The 18,630-nt window shown below is 36.5% G+C and overlaps 1 protein-coding gene across 1 annotated transcript; it reads right to left on the reverse strand.

Moving 5' to 3' along the window:
- Positions 1–9,956: 9,956 nt before the first annotated feature.
- LOC147569694 (F-box protein At5g51380-like) lies at positions 9,957–12,855 on the reverse strand. Its single transcript, XM_086656199.1, has 2 exons — positions 11,444–12,855; positions 9,957–10,978 (listed from the first exon to the last, which is right to left on the reverse strand). The coding sequence occupies exons 1-2, from the start codon at positions 12,643–12,645 to the stop codon at positions 10,711–10,713; spliced, it is 1,470 nt and encodes a 489-aa protein (XP_086512325.1). The 5' UTR covers positions 12,646–12,855; the 3' UTR covers positions 9,957–10,710.
- Between the last annotated feature and the right edge of the window lie 5,775 nt (positions 12,856–18,630).

The following is an 18,630-nucleotide window of genomic DNA, read 5'->3' on the forward strand; positions in this document are numbered from 1 at the left end:
ACTATCACTTTATTAGAGAGAAGGTACTTCAAGGTGAGATAGAGATGAGAGCAATCAATACAGAGAACCAGGTAGCAGATATATTCACGAAAGGACTAGGCGTTGCAAAGCTTGGCAATTTTCGAAAGAAGCTGGGTATGACTTCAAGAGCTGAGCAAAGCCAGGAGAGTTGATGTTGAGGGGGAGTGTTGAAAGTATCACCATCAAACTCTCCTTCATCTTCTAGAAGGTTCTTTCTAGAGAATTCTTTCTCTAGAATTATCCTTAACTATAAAATATCTAGTATCTAGATTATTATTTTATTAGTGTATTCTAGAAAACTACTTCTAGAATAATGGTTCTACAACTTTCTAGAGAAGCTTCTAGAAAGTATCTTACATACTCTAGAAATATCCTAGGACTAGTATAAATACCTTTGTAACCCTTCTCATTTGATTACCATAAGATCAAGCAACTTGAGAGGTTGTGTATAAGTGAGAGTATATAAAGAGTGAGTGTGGGTGTAGTTAAAAAGAGTGTTTGAGTTGTGAGTCATAAGTCTATAAAGCAAAGTGTTTGTAATTATCTTTGAGAAATAAAAGTATACATTTCAAAGATAAAGTTCTCATCTCAAAGACATTATTTTTCAACATTCAACTATATATTATTCTCATCTATCACCATCTCTATCATTTGTCACAGTCACCACCATCTGTGTCTCTCCTAAAGACCCCTTGGTTACGGCCTTACTGGTAGCATCGGAGGACCCCGATCCTGGGCTTCAGCATACCTTGTTCGAAGTTTTATGTGGCTAGGTCAGGGGTTTTAGAGAAAACCCTCGTTTGAGAGTTAGAGAGAGTTGTTGGAAAGAAAAAACAGACCTTAAACCAAAAATTTAACAACTAAAATTACAAAAACAGTTCAACTGCAACATAGCAAAATATCTCATGAAGTGGCAAAACTATAAAATTAGAAATACAGGGCTTGTGATAAATTTGTACAACCGGGATTTGCTTGGGTCAAATACGTCATACTATGTGCTATGGACCTTTTTTTAATTTTAGCTGCCAACTGGACTGAAAAGCTGAGGGTTAATTTTAATGCATGGACATTTGCCCGTGATACAAGTTTCTGAGAGGAAATACAAATTTTTGATTCCTCCAAACACTACCAACTTTTAATGTTCTTTTTCATTTTCTTCCTCCCCACCTTCACATCCCACCACCATCAACTCTGGCAACATTTCAACCATTAATTGTGGCGACACCTCCAGTATTAACTCTGGTCATCATCAAAAGCAAACTAATCATTGTTTTTACTCGAACAGACCTTAACCTTTTACTTGGTAAATGTCCTTGAAAGTCCTCTCTCTGAATAAGGATACGTGATATAAGACAGATCGAGATGAAAAGATCCGACGATCAAGATGAATCAAAGAATTAAGATACGTGTGTAACACGTGTATGTACGTGACAGATCGAGAAGACGAGATCTAACGATCAAGAATTATTCAAGATATGTGAAGATATTTCAAGATATATGAAGATCCATAATATTTACTCCCTTATATTTAGAATATCTCTTGTAACTATCTAATGGTAATATTAATTAGAAAGATTTTATATTATTTCCTAGTTTAGTTAGGAGAAATTAGGAAACCCTAAGTTCTCTATAAATAAGAGAGGAATTTAGGATTAAATCGTTCGATTACTATGCAGTTATTGTAACGAATCACCACAATTGTGAAGAATAAAGTTTGTGGACTTTGTGGTTTTATCTGAGGATGTAGGTCGTGAATATCCGACTAAACCTCGTTAAATATGGTGTCTTTACTTTATGTTCATCTGTCCGATTATAATATGATCGTGATTTTAACATGGCATCTGAGCAGGTTGTTTAATCTTGATTTAAGCTTCCGCAAATTTCTGACGATTTTTTTAGTCGTTGTGATTAAGTAATCGATAAGTCATTTTGTCGATATTTTTTTTTCCAAGTAAATCTTGTGATTCTCATGAGCGGGATTATCCAATCATGTATCGTCGAAAATTTTTTTGCTTCCGCTATTTCCTACAACATCGTATTAGAGGAAAATTTATTTGTGGGTTATCATTTCTAATCATCAAAGATGCACCAAATACTTCCTCTTCCTCTTCAACAAAGGTCAGCTCTACTTTAATTTCCGTATCTTTCGATTTCTTTTCAATTTTTTTCGATTTTTTTAGACCTAAAATAGGCGTGGAAATTGAAAAAGACACTTCTAAAACAAAAAACGACCAGATCTGGTCAATTCCCGTTCCAGTCAACCAACTATATCCCGATTTTTGCCCAACTTACGCCCAAACAGACTACAGTCAACAGATGTTAACCGCGCCAGACCAGACTTCTACAATTTGCTGACCAAGTCAACAGACTTTGACCACCCTAGACCCGAGCTGCTGCTTCTTCTTTCCCGTGACAGAAACCCTCGGGTTTGATCCCTGCATTTTTTGGCGAAATTTTCGTTCCCAGAAGATCGTTCCCATCGATTTATACATCACTTTACTACCCACCACCGATTTCCTTTCGCTTTGGTGACGAATCAACCCCATATTTTTCTCAGTTCTTTGACCAACAAACCATTTTCTCTCTCTAGAAATACATAACCAATTTTTATTGAATTGTCCAACGTACCTCGAACCCTTGACCTCTAAGGTGGAAGACTATACCTGTTACCACTCCAACCAAGAGTTATTGGCAAATACATAACCATTTCCGGCCATATGTGTCTCAAATCAATCGGCTATTGGACATGGTAATCGCCTAATTTATATTGATTAGGGTTCTTCCAGTACGCTATTGTGTTTATACCTCTAATTGAGAAGGTCTTATTAGTCTCTTCAACGAAACACCAATTTTTGAAAAACCCTAACTTTTTGTTAGAAATTTCTAATTTTCCCCAATTTGTTTTGTGATGACTTCCTTTCAACAACGACATTATTCTGTCAGTGTGACACTTTGCACACTGTCACTCTGTTTTATCAAAAGGAAAGTTACGTTGTTTCATACTGTGACTATTTTCCTTTGTTGTAGTTTTTGCGACGACTCAATTATGTGATCTTTTCCACAATCTGTCGCAGCCATACACTGTTCTTTTGCCACAGTTTTTTCTACTGTTCTTTTTTAAAAGTGTTTTCTTTCCTTTCACTTTTATCCAACTCTTTCTAGTTGTGACATAATCTTTCTGTCGGCTTTTTTGTTCTACTTGTGCCACGAAATAGATTAATTTTACTTCTCTTTTCTCCAGAATTCAACCTGTGGCATTTTTCGAATCATACTTTGTCTATGATGGCTTCTCTTTTTATCATATCATATTTTGAGTGTTTCCCTCAACGAATAAAATATTTCTAGCTTGACTTTTAATTCTGGAATTCAACCAGTGACCTTACATTTTTTTACAATGAAATTCATATCGACCATCATTTTGGTTGTTATTTATCCAATATTTTTGGCATTCCGACAATGATTTCTTGTCGCTTTTAAACAACACAACATTATTTTTCTATTACTCATTAGGTCACTTCTTGACCATTTTCTTCCGACAATGACTCTTTTGTCGACATTCACAACATTTTCTTGTTGACATTTTCTTTCATATTGTTCATACAATGACCAACTTTACATACATGACAATAATACATTTAGTTTCGTTGTCATTGATTTTTGTTAAATCTCTGACCGCATTTCCAACGTTTTCGTTGTGACAATCATCTTTCACTAATCTTCACCAAGCATCAAAAAATATGAGAGTTGCAAAAGACAAATAAGAAGAATCAACAAGTTTTGTTTCTCTCTCTTAGTCGACCACTTCAAAATTTTCATGCTCCAACTTGCGGGGAGGTAATAGGATACGTGATATAAGATAGATCGAGATGAAGAGATCCGACAATCAAAATAAGTCAAAGAATTAAGATACGTGTGTATGTACGTGATAGATCGAGAAGACGAGATATGACGATCAAGAAGAATTCAAGATATGTGAAGATATTTCAAGATATATGAAGATCCATAAAATTTACTCTCTCATATTTAGAATATCTCTTGTAACTATCTAATGGTGATATTAGATAGATTTTATATTCTTTCCTAGTTTAGTTAGGAAGGAAACCCTAAACTCTAAGTTCTCTATAAATAGGAGAGGGTTCTAGGATTTAAATCATCGAGTTATGTCTGACCAATGTAACCCATCAACCCCACGAGTTGTGGTGATTATTAATGAAACAGTTATTTTTTCGTGGATGTAGGTTGTGATTATCCAACCGAACCTCGTTATATTATCGTGTCAATTATTTCAATGTCTATCTCCGATTATCACATAATCGTGAATTTAACACAGGAAATCTATAATATACTTAGACCAGAGCTTCAACTACCGAAAAAAAATAGAATTAATTTTGGAAATGATATCAATCATATATATTGAAAACAAAAAGATACACGTATTTAAGACACGTTTGTTAGATTTGGGACATCATTTGTGACATTGAGACAAAAGTTTGGTTAGAGATGTGACGATTCAGCCAAAATCTAAGACGTCTTCACTGTTTGTCGTTGAATCAAGAGGAAATGGGGCGGGTGGAACAATAGACCATCAATTATCCCGAGTTTGCCACAAGAGGCATGTTTGAGGGTCGTTAGATCGCAAAGATCGCACCCCACCTGTGCCCAAAACGACAATGTTATAGGTCGTCAAATCTCGCCATAAGAAGCTTCCTAGAGGGCCATCCTGAAGTGTATTAGAAGATTGATGCGAATTTAAAGCAACCTAAATAATAGGCAAAAATAAATCCGTATTTTGTAATAAAATTCTGCAAGTGCACGGGTCTATGTAGTGTAGACCTAGTAAGTACGGGTCGATCCCACGAAGACAAGTTGGAAATCTATCTCGTTCTAAAATTAGAAAAATGATAAATTTTTTAGATTTGTTTTTGATGAAATAAATAACTAAATAAAGTAGTAAATTGAAAATACTAATTCAGTCCGAAGGAAACTAATATGAGAAAAATCCTAGAGTTTGGAATCCACCATAAACACTCATAAAAAAGAATATCTAACCATTCATAATTCTCTATCTATTTTATAACTCAATATTTGATATACCATTTGCATTCAAATATCGGATAATATGTAGTTTCAAAAGCACATAATCATATAAAGGTTTGAACTCAATTTAGCGAAACAATGATAACTTAATTATTATCTATCAACTAATAAGCATAAATCATTAAAGATTCAAATCTAAATATGATATATCAATTGGAAGAATAAATAATGAAAAATATATCATAAGAAAAACTAAGAAGAGTTCAACATTTTCCTATAATAAAACACATTCAAGAGAATCATTGAGATTAAACACGATTTTGTTTATATTCATGGCTTCATCTTACACTCGAGGTGAAAAGTCTAGCAATCCATTACCACAATTAAAGTAGTTGTATCAAAGAGAAAGAAAAAATATCACCCATATGATGCTTCAATGTCGATCTTCGTCCGCCTTCAAATGACTATAGTTGCACACCAAGAGCATCAAGTCGGCTACCTCTTTCAAAGTCCCTGACCTTCATTAATTTCTTATGTTCTGTAAATCTCGGATTCTTGCCATTTCTGTTTTTAATTCCTTCTCTTAACTTATAAAGTAACAAATAAGATAATGAGAAGCCGGTTGAGAGAGAGAGAAAAGGAAGAAAAGATTCCCAAGATTTTGGACGTGTATGGCTAGCTGTTGGCGTAATCCAAGTAGAGAGAAGACTATGGTGGAAGGCGGACTATCGAGACAGAGAGACTCGACCGTCGATCTGAGCTATTCATCTCCCTGTCCATCTGATGTGCGCGGTCCTATTGTAGTAAGTTGCGACCAGTGCACTGGATCCTCAGATTGTGATATCCCTTGCACGCCCGATTTAATCCCAAGACAATCCCACCATTTGCATATTTGCGTCACGTGTTTACTAGCTGACTTGGTCAATTGATTTTGACCCCGACTTTGACTCGAGCTAACTCTCTCGTCCGGACTCTGATTCCACTTTTTTTTCGTCGACGGGTCCGTCTTGGAGTATAATTTCATTTGAGCGTCAACATTGACCAACTCACAAGACTACCATAATCTCCAAATGACCAAAGCCCTTTTTGTGTGCCTTCGCCAATTTTTATCCGTTTTTCGTGCTCAATTCCTTAGAAGGCACCTGGACAAGAGAAACACGTAATTCATCAGAGTAACTGCTCAAAATGGACTAACTAGCCCAAGTTAAGAGATTCAGATAGAACATTTTCATGTCTCATCAAAGATCCTAACGCAAATTGTTCGATTGTAGCTCTCAAGGCGGGTGGAATGTCCACAATTGTTTATGGATGTTTCACATTTTGTTTCGAGCCCAAAACTAACTTTCTATTGTTACTGTTTAGTCCTTTCTAACTGAACTTCAGTTGAGAGATTTTGTAGGCAATGCCCAAAGTAGTTAAAAGAAATCCACTAATAGTTAAGGTAATGTGGTGTTAAGGTGCAATTGTTGCCAATGCGCATCTTCCTTCTTCTCCTACGAAAAGCCGCTGACCAACAACCTTTAACTCTTCTTCTTCCTCTTTCTTCCTTCACCTCTTCTCTTCCATCCCTTCTATATTATTGCCACCGGGGGCACGACCCCCTTCGCCGCCTTCATGTAGAGCATGAGTTCCAGATCATGATATGGTTTAACAAATGCCCAGTAAAGGGGAGTCCTACCCTTCGCCGACAATAGTATAAAAAGGGAGCGAAGCAAAGAGGAGAAGAAAGAAGAAGGATGAGAAGAAAAAGTAGGAAGAGAAAAAGAAAGAAGACGAAGAGAGAAATTTTTTTCAAGTTAAAGTCACTACTTGCGATGTTTTGCTGGAGAAGAAGGAAGATGACGTGCCTTTAACAATCAACTTCATTTGACCAAGTCTTGAGTGAAAAACACATTCCCTTTAATCATTTTGGACATTCTTTATAAGGTCGCGGCTTTGGGGAATAAAGAAAATTCTCCGGGGAATAAATTCACGAGGGAATCCAGATTATTTTGAAAATTCTCCGGGGAATAAATTTTTATGGGAACACAAAATACATTTTTTTGGGGGGTTCTCCTCTATCTCATCACCTCTCTCTACCACCTCATCGCCATCTCATCATCTTCTCCGGCGAAGGTCGCCGGCCGGCCAATTTTGCCGGCGACCTTCAAACATAAAAAAAAAAAAAAAAAAATATTGTTTTTTTTTCTCTCTCTCTCTCCATTTTTTTTTCTTTTCCTCTCTCTCTCTCTAGAACAGATCTAGAGAGAGAGAGAGTAGATCACGAACAGACCTGGTCTGTTCATGTAGATGGAGATCTACTCTCTCTCTCTCTCTAGATCTATTCTAAAGACAGAGAGAGGAAAGGAAAACAAAAAAAAAATTGGAGAGAGGAGAGAGAAAAATATTAAATGAAACTTTTTTTCTTTTTATGTTTGAAGGTCGCCGGCCGGAAAATTAGCCGGCCGGCGACCTTCGCCGTAGAAGATGATGAGATGGAGGAGAACTCCCAAAAATTAGAAGTCCCTTAGTAATAAAAAAAACATAAAAGTCAATCTTGTTTGACTAGTTTTAAGAAAAGTCTTTATTCCTCGGAGAATTTTCTTTATTCCCCAAAGCCGCGGCCCTTTATAAAACTTCTCACTTCAGTTAAGGTTAACGGCTTCATCTAATCTTGAACTAGTACGATGTTGATTTACACACACATAAAAGACTTGAACAACTAGTTGGTCTGAATTCGTATGTCCATTGCTACACTTAGATTGAGTTTTAATCGTATGTTGATCTAGCCTTCATTTCAATGGTTGATTTATTTGATACGGATCTTCATAATTTCATACTTACGAGAGCGTAGTGGAAAACAAAGATTTAGTGTTAAAACTTAAACCCCTCGAGATTAAATGATTAAGTAATATGAAGACAATTCTTTATACGAAAAAAACAATCTCAACAAAGTTTCCACCCAAAGAAATAATCCAGAGACAAATTCCTTTTACAAGACATAATTAGCAGACAAATTGCAAATTTTCCAGAAAAACAAGGCTAATTTGCAAATTCAAGACTTTTTTTTTGTTACAATTGTTTCCTAGAAATACATCCTCATTTCTTTCTTCAATGGCCAATTGAATAGCTTCATAGCCAAAGCCGAGTGCATCATGTTTGCGTTTTTGGGAACTCATAAGTGAAATTGAATAATGGAAAAGGCGGAGTTTGAAACGCAACCATCATAGAACAAGAAGTCAAGAACTATCCACAATATTAAATCATTTGTGTCTAAATTTGTCAAAATCAATAAATTTGCTATTGTTCTTGTATCTTCTAAGATTGTTGCAGTTCAAGTTCTGCATTTTCATTTTTACTTTAAGATCATAAATAGCTCTCTTTTTTGTTGCACTATCCATTAATAGCTACAAATAAAACGTTTTACAAAGTACAACTGTGAGTGAAATGCCCAAGGGTATTTCAAACCCAGCTTAATTCACCTCCCCTCCACCTAATTTGGTGGCAGAAGTGTTGGTGGTTACGATTTGGTGGTTGTTATGGGTAGAGATGTTGGTTCAGTGTTGATAGCTCATAGCTGTAGTGGTGGTATGGTGCTAGCGAGGATGTCCACTCAGTGGGGTTAATGATGGTTAGGGTAGCGCTGGTGGTAATGGCTTGGTGGCAGTGCAGTGATGGTCATTGTGTAGTGATGGTGGTGGTAATATGGTGGTTTCAGACCACGAGTCAGATATCAAATATGACTTAGGTGCTGTTTGTTTTTTTTTATGTCTGAATCTGAATTGGCTAGATCTGAAAAGTCTGAACTGAATTGGCTGAATTTGAATTGGTTGAATTATTTTAGAAGTTAGATGTTTGTTTTCGAAATCTGAATTAGTGGATCTGAATTATAATTTTGACATATATACCCTACTTGATATTTTACACAAACAAGCCCTAACCCTCCACCCTTCTCTAAAATAAAAAAGAAAACCCTAACCCTGAACTCTTTATCCTCTCTCTCTCCAAGTCTCCAACCTACCTCTTTCAAACACTTGTTCCGGCGAGAAAGTCCGGCAATGGAAGTACGGCGAGGTTTAGACTCTCTCAATCCCTTTCTCTTTTCGTCCCTCTTTCTCTCTCCAACAGATCCGGCGTTATGTGGTGGTGGTGGTGGCGGCGGTTTGTGTTCATTTGGTGGTGCGGTTTATGTTCATTTGGTGGTGCGGTTTGTGTGGTTGTGTGGTTGTGGTGGTGGTGATCTAGGTTGTGTGGTTGCGGTTTTGGTGGTCTAGGTTGTGTGGTTGTGGTGGTGGTTTTGGTGGTGGTGGTTGTGTGGTTGTGGTGGTGGTTTTGGTGGTGGTGGTTGTGTGGTTGTGGTGGTGGTTTTGGTGGTGGTGGTTGTGTGGTTGTGGTGGTGGTTTCGGTGGTGGTGCTAATTTCGGTTGTGGTTGCGTGGTTGTGGTCTAGCTTGTGTGGTTGTGGTGGTCTAGGTTGTGGTGGTCTAGGTTGTGGTGGTGGTGGTCTAGGTTGTGTGGTGGTGGTTTCGGTGGTGGTGCTGATTTTGGTGGTGGTGGTGGTGGTGGTGTTGCTAAATAAAATAATGACTGAGAATAGTAAAATCTATGGGGGTATAAATGACATTTAGCACATTTCAGCCTTGGAGATTTGCTTTCAGACTTGTTTTGAAGTCTGAAAAATATGGGCTCTTTTTCAGCCAATTCAGGCAATTGACCAAATTCAGACAATATTTCACATTTTCTTAAACACAAAAAAACAAACATCTTCAGATCTGAAAATTTTAAAAAACAAACAGCACCTTAGAGAAAACAAAAATACTGCATTCAATCTAACCTACCAAGTACCAACAACCTAGTATTATGATCAAATAGCCGAAAGCAGACCTAGAACTTCTGCAGTCAAACAAGACCTCAAGACAGTTTGTTTCAGAATTGAGCTTGCTAACAGATATTAAAAGTAACAAAATATGAGAGTTGAGAAGTTTGAAACATTTAAAACAGAATCATTCAGGGTATGAAGTAATGTAATAATGAATCTCCTTTTCAAAAAAAAAAAAAGCTAATGTATTCAATGGAAGAACATTGGTGAGTGACACAAGAAGTACCTATTTCGGCTCCGAAGGTGCATTCAACTGGAACAAAATTTTAGTAAATCACAGCAACAGTTCACCAAGATTCCCAAATCCATGCAACTATAGAGCCCCTTACTGCCAGCAGAAACCAAGTAGCAAATCACCAAGATCTCGGAGCATTGTCATGGCTCGGTAAATATGGTATATATCTATATAATCCAGTATGCTACATATCTAGATAATGAAAACATAAATAAACTATCTCTGAATTAAACAACAAAGAAGTATGAGGCTAAAATATACCACTTACTAACCCTTGAATTTATTCGGTACAACTAGCCATTATCGAAGAATTAGCATTCTAATCTTAGATTAGTAGGTCGAGAGTAAGAAACAGGATGCCTAGGGTTAATGCATAACACGAGCGGAGTAGGAGGGTCGATTCTCCAAAGCACCATTGTTGGTATTATGAACTCGTCCTCCTTTAAACCAGCTGATTATGTCGATTCAAGAAACTAATTTGAATGCCGAACCGAATACATAATAGGAAGTTATCTCAATATACATTATGCAGAAACTCCTATTCTCGACATTTTGAGACCTTATACTCTCCTGAAAAATCTACCACCTTTCTTTCCTACTCCAGTTCCTGCAAGACTTAATGTAAGGAGAGATTTGCTATCTGGTCTCCATGTGAACTCTTTAAGAACAGAAAACAAAGTTGACAGTGCAGGAGTAACTTCCGCATCTTTGATATTGTTACATGAGACTACAGTTAGCCTTTGAAGCTCCACCCACGAAAGTACTACGGATTCCAGTCCTTCTGTGGTTAGCGATGAGCATCTTTCCAGCGAGAGATATTTTACCCGCCTGCGAAGAAAATAATCACCCATTAAAAAGCTTAAACGTTATTATAGTTTTGACTCGACAGCAAAGAAAATTCCAGTAATTGGACGGAAACAGTGAAGCCAGAAAAATAAGGTAAAATACCCAAGTCAATGTGCAAAATTACGATAAGAAAAAAGAAAACATGATTTAGCTTCAGCACAAGTTTCGTAGTTACCAAGTATACAAGGATGAGTGTACAAGTAAAACCAAGGATTGATAACCAAAGAATCAATATTCGCTAATCGGGTAGTTATCTACATAGTCAAAGCAGTCAAATACAAAAGAGAACCCGTCCCTATTCCTTCCACTATTAAAGACACACAACAAACTATCAAATTACTACTACTTAACCCACGTACTATTTCTTATAGGTATAAAAACGGAAACTTATATTCTTTTATAAATGAGAGAGCTATGAAAAACAGATAACACAAGCTTGGATCATACCTGCAAACGCTAGAACAGCTGAACATGTCACTGTCCAGTCCCCAGCAGTCATGGAAAACGATCTCCTTGACTGCAACGCAAACCAAAAACAATGCAGTCACGCTCTCCTTATCACGGAACTGACACTGCTGCAAATGCAACCGTTCAAGCGTCGGACAAGAACCTAGATGCTGAGTTGGTCCTGGACTCGGATCAATCGTTTTACAGGATTGAAGCCTTAAAGTCTTCAAGTTTCCACAAAACGAAAGAGCGGCAATCCAACCTTCATCCATTCTATGATCACAAAGTGTCAATTCTTCGAGCATTTGACAGCATTGACCGATTGCTCTGATTCCATCATAACTTCCTTCACATCCACTTAGCTCAAGCTTAACCAGTCTCTTACATCCTTGAGCCAATATAGTCAACCCAATATCAGAAATCACAGAATCGTAAAACCCATGAACAGAGCCAATGAGTTTTACGATTTGTAAATTCTGACAAGCCGAAATCCCACGAAGCGATTGGTCCGTACAGTGATGAAGTTCTAACTCTTGCAAAGTAGGGCATTCTTCAGCAACATTTAAAAGGCCTATCTCTGTGGCAGAGATGAGAACAAGTCTTCTCAAATTAGGGCAACCACGAGCAAGAACACAGAGACCTCGATCAATTATTTCAGAAGGTAATGAATTTTCATTACGAATAAAAAAATCCCCAGAAAAATCAGAATCAAGATGAATTGAAATTAATCTATGACTCAACAAAATTCCAGAATTATTTCTCGAAATAATACAAGCTTTAGCAAGATCAACATCAATAAGATTAGGAAAACGAGAAACAAGACGACCTGATTTAAGAAAATCCCAATCAAGAAGCTTAACAGAACGAACAAGACGACCTAATAAGAACATCCATCGCTTACAAACAACAGAGCTAGGTTTCCATTGTGAGTCAGGAACCTTAGAGAGAATACGAAGAAGAATCTCATCAGATAATAAAGAGGTTAAGTCGGGATTGAACAAACCATTATCAAGAGATAGGGTTTTCTTCTTCTGAGGTGTTGAAGGTAGTTTCTTTTCATCATCGGCATTGTTATCAACAGAATTAAATTGCATCTTGAAGAGTGCGTTTGAAAGAGATTTAGAATCCTTGAACCAGTGATTTGGCCAGCTTGAGGGTTTCCCTAATGGCCGTTTAGGGTTTCTGTCAACTGAATATGGCATTTAGGGTTAGGGTTTGAATGAAAATTTGTTTTAGGTTGATGATGATGCATCTCAGAAATGGGGATTTTAGTATTGTTGGTGGTATTGGTAGGGTCTCTCTGGATTTCTCTTATCATTTCATTTTTGTTTTTTCGGGTTCAACTCGTCCTTCAACTTTTTGTTTATTTGAAATCTGATTTGATTAATTCGACTTCTGATTTGATTATAATTACTAGATTGTCCATTTTGTCTTACTATTATAAATTTGGGGGTTAATTCTGTTTTGGCCCATAATTTGTGACTGACTGGTCAATTTGGCCCCATAAGTTGTTGGTAGTTCTATTTGCCTCCCAAGATGCGAAAAATGTTCAACTTTTTCCAAAAAACTATAGGGGACAAAATGAAATTAATCTCGATAAAATGTTAAAACATTGATATCTTCCTCATTTCCCTTAATGACCCCATCTCTCTTCCACTCAATCTCTCTCTCTCTCGTTCCACCTTATTTTTCTTCTCCAGTAGAGAAAATAAAAAGATTTAGTTTTAGGGGCTAAAACGAACTACCAAACACTGGTGGACAAGACAGTCAATTGGTCATGAATTTGAGTCCTAAGTTGATTCTTAATCAAATTAAAATCATCGTATCATATGGATTACATTTCAACAAAAAAAAATATCATATGGATTACTCCTAGAATGAAATAAACCCATAATGGTCATGAAATATCTTTATATCATCAAAGAAAATAGAATAAAAAGAATCAAATTTTTTATGTCAGAATGAATATTTTAACTTTTATATTACAGAGACGAATATTCGATCACAAAGTTAAAATAGAAACAAAAATACGAATCCAACTGTTAAGACAAAGATCTTTTTAACAAACAAGATTAGAGATGAAGATTACTAACGGATCTTACACCTAACATTTGAGGTAAATAATAATGTTATAACCATCATGAGACTTATTAACAAGGAGTAGTGTCATTAATGATTGAGCTAAATTACAAGTCAATCTACACGTATACAAATCAATTACAAAACTTAATAAATTGTAAAGAAAAGAGCAAGGGGTAGCTTCAAGAGTAATATTAGAAGAAAAAGCAAAAAAAATCGAAGGCCTAATTTTTTGGGTCCGTAATTCTAAATTCCACAATATGGTGGATGATAAGAAATGAGTTCAATCTTAAATATTAATGCAAAAAAAATCACTCTGTAGAATTCTTACCCCTCTTTACACAAATGGAGACCCAACTGTTCTTCCAAATTTCTCGTCCAACTTTCATCCCATCAAGTATGAAAGGTTAATAATCCAATTTTTTTTTTATCTCTCTTCCTTCACTTTACTGAAGATATCCAAAACTATACATCTTCTTCTTCTATCTCTACAAGTTTCTTCAAACATTTACATCTGCTTATTCTCTCTCTAAAATTTTCGTCAAACACTCTGCATTTTCATTTTGTAGATCTTGTAGCACAACTTTTAGCTTGAGAAACAAAATCGAAAAGTTAATCGGCATCTTCAAGAAACTAAGGGTGTGTCGGTTCCTTACTCAGAGTCTTCAGAAACAACGAAAAGGTGGTGGCGTTTAAGAAAAACCTACTTGAAAGGGTGGATAATGTTTGGTTTTATGTAAGTAAGAGAATGGTTAGGGTTTGTTCTTAAATTGTCGTTTTCGGTGTAGAAATTTAGGTTTTGCTTTTGATCCAGAAATTTTTTTGTGGCGAAAATCTAAGTTTTGACGATCTTTCTTACTGTTAAAGAGATTTGGTCGTTGAGAAGTTTTCTGGATATCCACCACAAATTCGTCTGTGTTTTGAAGATTTGGGTTTTTTTTAATATTTCAGTTGAATATTTTAGATGTCCTCAGTCGGTTTTAATTTATTTGTTGTAAACATTTTTCAAAATGTTTTATATTTACCTGGAATGCATTTTTTTTATTAGTCATTTTACATTTTTTTGTAAACATACTTAAAAATGTTTTAGTATCTCATTGTAACTCTTAATGTTGATAACTTTTCAAAGCATTTAGGCTTATTCGGTTGAATATTTATGTGTGGGTTTCCTTAAATTATGTTTTGTTGTAAACATTTATAAAATGTTATAGTTTAATTTTGCATGGTGAGTTTATGGTAGAATTTTTTTTCACCTGTGAGATGTTTTAGACAAATCCGGTAGGATGTATTCCTCACTGGTTTTAGTCATTATTTGTTCTGTATCAGACATTTTTTAAAAGGTTTTAGTATTTCATGGTGGGTCTTAATGTTGATAACATTTCACAGGACCGAGGTTTATTTGGTTGGATATTTTGTGTTGGTCTCAGTAATTTTTTTTTTTATTTTGAACATTTAAAAAAATGAATATCCTTGCATGGTGAGTTGTTTGGTGGAAAATTTTTTCAGCAGCGATCGTTATTTCTTGACATATTTGTGATGGATAATGCTACTCAGACTCCCAAAGTACAGACAAAGTCAAGAAAGTAGGCACTATTTGGTTAAAGATCTGTAAATCAATTTTATTTTGGTAAAGGTGAATACAACCCACACTCTCAAAATGCTTACATTCTTGACTTTGTCTGTACTTTGGGAGTCTGAGTAGCATTATCCATTTGTGATTGCTCTAAGTTAATTTTTATTTGCTGTGAACGACATTTTTCAAGATGTTTTAGACTAACCTGGTTGAATGCATTTTTTTTGGTTTAGTCATTATTTATTTTGTTTCGAACATTTTCAAAAAGGTTTTAGTATTTCATAGTGGGTGTTAATGTTGATAACTTTTTGAAGCTTATTTGGTTGCATATTAAATTTTGTTTTGTTTTTAACATTTTAAAGATTGTGTATCCTTGCATTGTTAGTTGTTTGTGGGAAAACATTTTTAAACACTAAACATTATTTGTTTGCATATTTTTATTTCCTCTAAGTCAGTTTTTATTTGTTGTCAACATTTTTCAATATTGTTTTAGACTAACCTTGTTGGATGCATTTATTTTGTTACGATCATTTTTAAAGAGGTTTAAGTATTTCATGTTGGGTCATAATGTTGATAACTTTTTCACAGCACTGAGGCTCATTTGGTTGCATATTTTGTGTTGGTTTAGTAAAAAAAAAAAAAAATTGTTTTGAACATTTTAAAAAATGTGTATCCGTGCATGGTAAGTTGTTTGGTGGTTTTTTTCAGCAGTGCTCATTATTTGTTTTAGGGGTGGGAATCGGACGGGCTCGGGCTTCAAAGTTCCGGGCTCGGGCGGATCGGGCTCGGACATGCCAAGCCCGCAGTAGGGAGTCGGGCGGATCGGGCCGGACGAATCTCATGTTTTAAGTGTCTGAAGCCCGTCCGAGCCCGCCAGCCCGAGCGGGTTCCAACCGGCTCGGGCCGGACGGGCTCGGATTTTTTACAATTAAATAAATATAAAAACAAACAATTATTTTAATAAAACAGGATTAATGAAAATTGGAAATTCTTTAAAATTAGAGAAAATTCATATCACACTAGGTGAACATATTTTTGTTTGAGAATCTCAAAAACTTAGGTTTTGCCTTTCAAATACACAAACTCATTCTCAACAAAAAAAAATACATAAACTCACATAAATAACTCATTCTTTCTGATCAACAAGAGTTACAAAGTTCCGATGTTAAGTTCATCAGAAACAAGTTAAAAGAATGAAAATAAGGAAGATGAACAAAGAAATAGAATAAGCCGGCAAGAACTACTTAGGTTTTAATCTGATTTTGGGATAGAATGAGGTTGATGTGAATTCCACTGCAACAACATCCATACTATCGATGTACCTGATAAGAAAAACCAGAAGCACATTTGGACATTTTCCATCTTGTCTGTAATCTCATCAGCTGCTATTTCCTTTACGAAATTCCCATTTGCAAGAACAGAATCACTTTCTTTCTCTTCAGAGGTTTTGGAGATGGTTTGCCGAATCCTAATAGTCCCGTCTTCAGATCCTGATGCATAGGACTCGCCTCCAGGGGAGAAACGAACACAATGTACTGGACCATGGTGTCCTTTGTTGCATGCTGCACCAAATTAGCAATCATATTATCATAGCCTATGATTCATAGGTATACCCAAAAATAGAAATTACGGCGGAGGTAAGACCCGATTAACATGTTGTTAAAAAGAAGTTGAATGAGCGTGTTAACAAGAAAAAAGATATATAAACTGAGTCCCACCGGTTCACTGTCATTAACCCAATACTCACATCATAGCGTACCGCGTACCCGTATCACGTACGGGAGCGATCTGTGTACCAGGTAACATTGTAAAGACTAACAGTAAATAATGAGATACAGAAACCATAGAACAATACATATGTTGCTTTGGAATAATAATTTCAGGGTTAACATGATTTCCAACAAAACAGATTATCCGATTACAAACCAGCCCTTTTATTTCAATAACCACCTCTACAACACGATCTACAGAAAACTATAACCAGCTAATTATTCTCTTAGTAAAGGAACTCATCTCTATAATACTAAATCTATATTTTGAATATGAAGATAAACATTACGTATCGACCCATCGTTCAAAAACTCCTTTAACTTCAATTACCCTAATGAAAAACTTTATTCCGGTTCACACTATACAAAACACTACAAACGAGTACAGTGGGTGTGTTCAAAAACCTAAATTATGTTTTCATAACTCAACCCTAACGCGGAAATCAGAGAGATGATGATGAGATACTTACCATATTGATGTTTTAACCTAGATGATGATGATGTGTTCTTTTAGAGTCGACCAACAGTAGATGATGAAGATGTGTTCTTTAATGACCAAAATAGTTAAACCCTAGAGAGAGATGATGGTTTGAGGGCTGAGGCTGAAAGAGAGAGAGAGAGAGGGGTGGAAAGAGAGAGAGAGAGCGCCGGAAACAGAGAGAGAGATCGGCGGAAGAGAGAGAGAGAGGCATTAGGATTTAGGGTTCGGTCAGTGAGAGAGAGGCATTAGGGTTTTAACTGGGAATAGAGGGGTATTTATAGGCCCGATAGATTTAATCCAACGGCTGAGATTACATGTAATCTCAGCCGTTGGATTCATTAAAAACACGCGGACAATTTCGGGCTGATCGACGGGCTACTCATCGGGCTCAACTATCGGGCTACACATACGGGCTACTCATCGGGCCGGGCTTCGGACGGGCTTAACGGGCCGGGATTCGGAATTGAGAACCTGTCCGAGCCCGGCCTTATTAGCCAGTTTAATCGGGCCGGGCTAACCCGGCTCGGGGCTGCTTCGGTCATCGGTCTCCCACGGTTCGGGCCGAACGGGCCGGATCGCGGGTTTCCGGACCGTTTTCCCAGCCCTAATTTGTTTGCATATGTGTGGAGGGGGGGGGGGAGTGTTTTGTAAAAAAATTAATGGTTATTTTCCAAATAGCCCCCAACTTTGTGACTAGCTTCCTGCGTAGCCCCCTAGATTAGCAAAAATATCCATATGGCCCCCTTTTTCAGATTCCGTTATAACATCGTCAACCAGTCATATTTTCTCTCTCCTCCATCTCATCTATTCTCTCTGCCACTTCATCTTCTCGCCACCTCATCATCTCATCTCCGGCTAAGATTTTGCCAAATCCATCAGCAACATCAGTGAGGAGAGAGAAGATATTTTGTTTCTGGAAAAAGTGAGGAATGAGTAGAGGTTGTTGATTAAATAGAGGGGTTTATATAGAAGGGCGTAAATGGTATTAAGATATAAAGGATAAGCCTCGAGATGGAATTTTGAGTATAAAGATCCGAAATTGGGCTTGATTTTTATTAATTCAAAAATTGGGTTTTTGATATGATTATTATTTGGAGTGGGCTTATTTTTGTATTTGTATCCATTTTGTGGGGTTTTCACTAAAAATTTCTTTTTTTGGGCCTACTAAGTTAGAGCCGTTGCTTTGCTTTTCACAATTCAAAACACAATATCATTTTATCATGTTGTGTGGGCCTGACTTTTGATTTATATGAGGTAAGATGTATAGAACTATTCTCTACGTGTC

The sequence above is a fragment of the Eschscholzia californica genome, unplaced genomic scaffold (genome assembly GCF_041429995.1).
Source record: "Eschscholzia californica isolate CP2 unplaced genomic scaffold, dmEscCali1.0.p SCAF_1, whole genome shotgun sequence".
Taxonomy (NCBI): domain Eukaryota; kingdom Viridiplantae; phylum Streptophyta; class Magnoliopsida; order Ranunculales; family Papaveraceae; genus Eschscholzia; species Eschscholzia californica.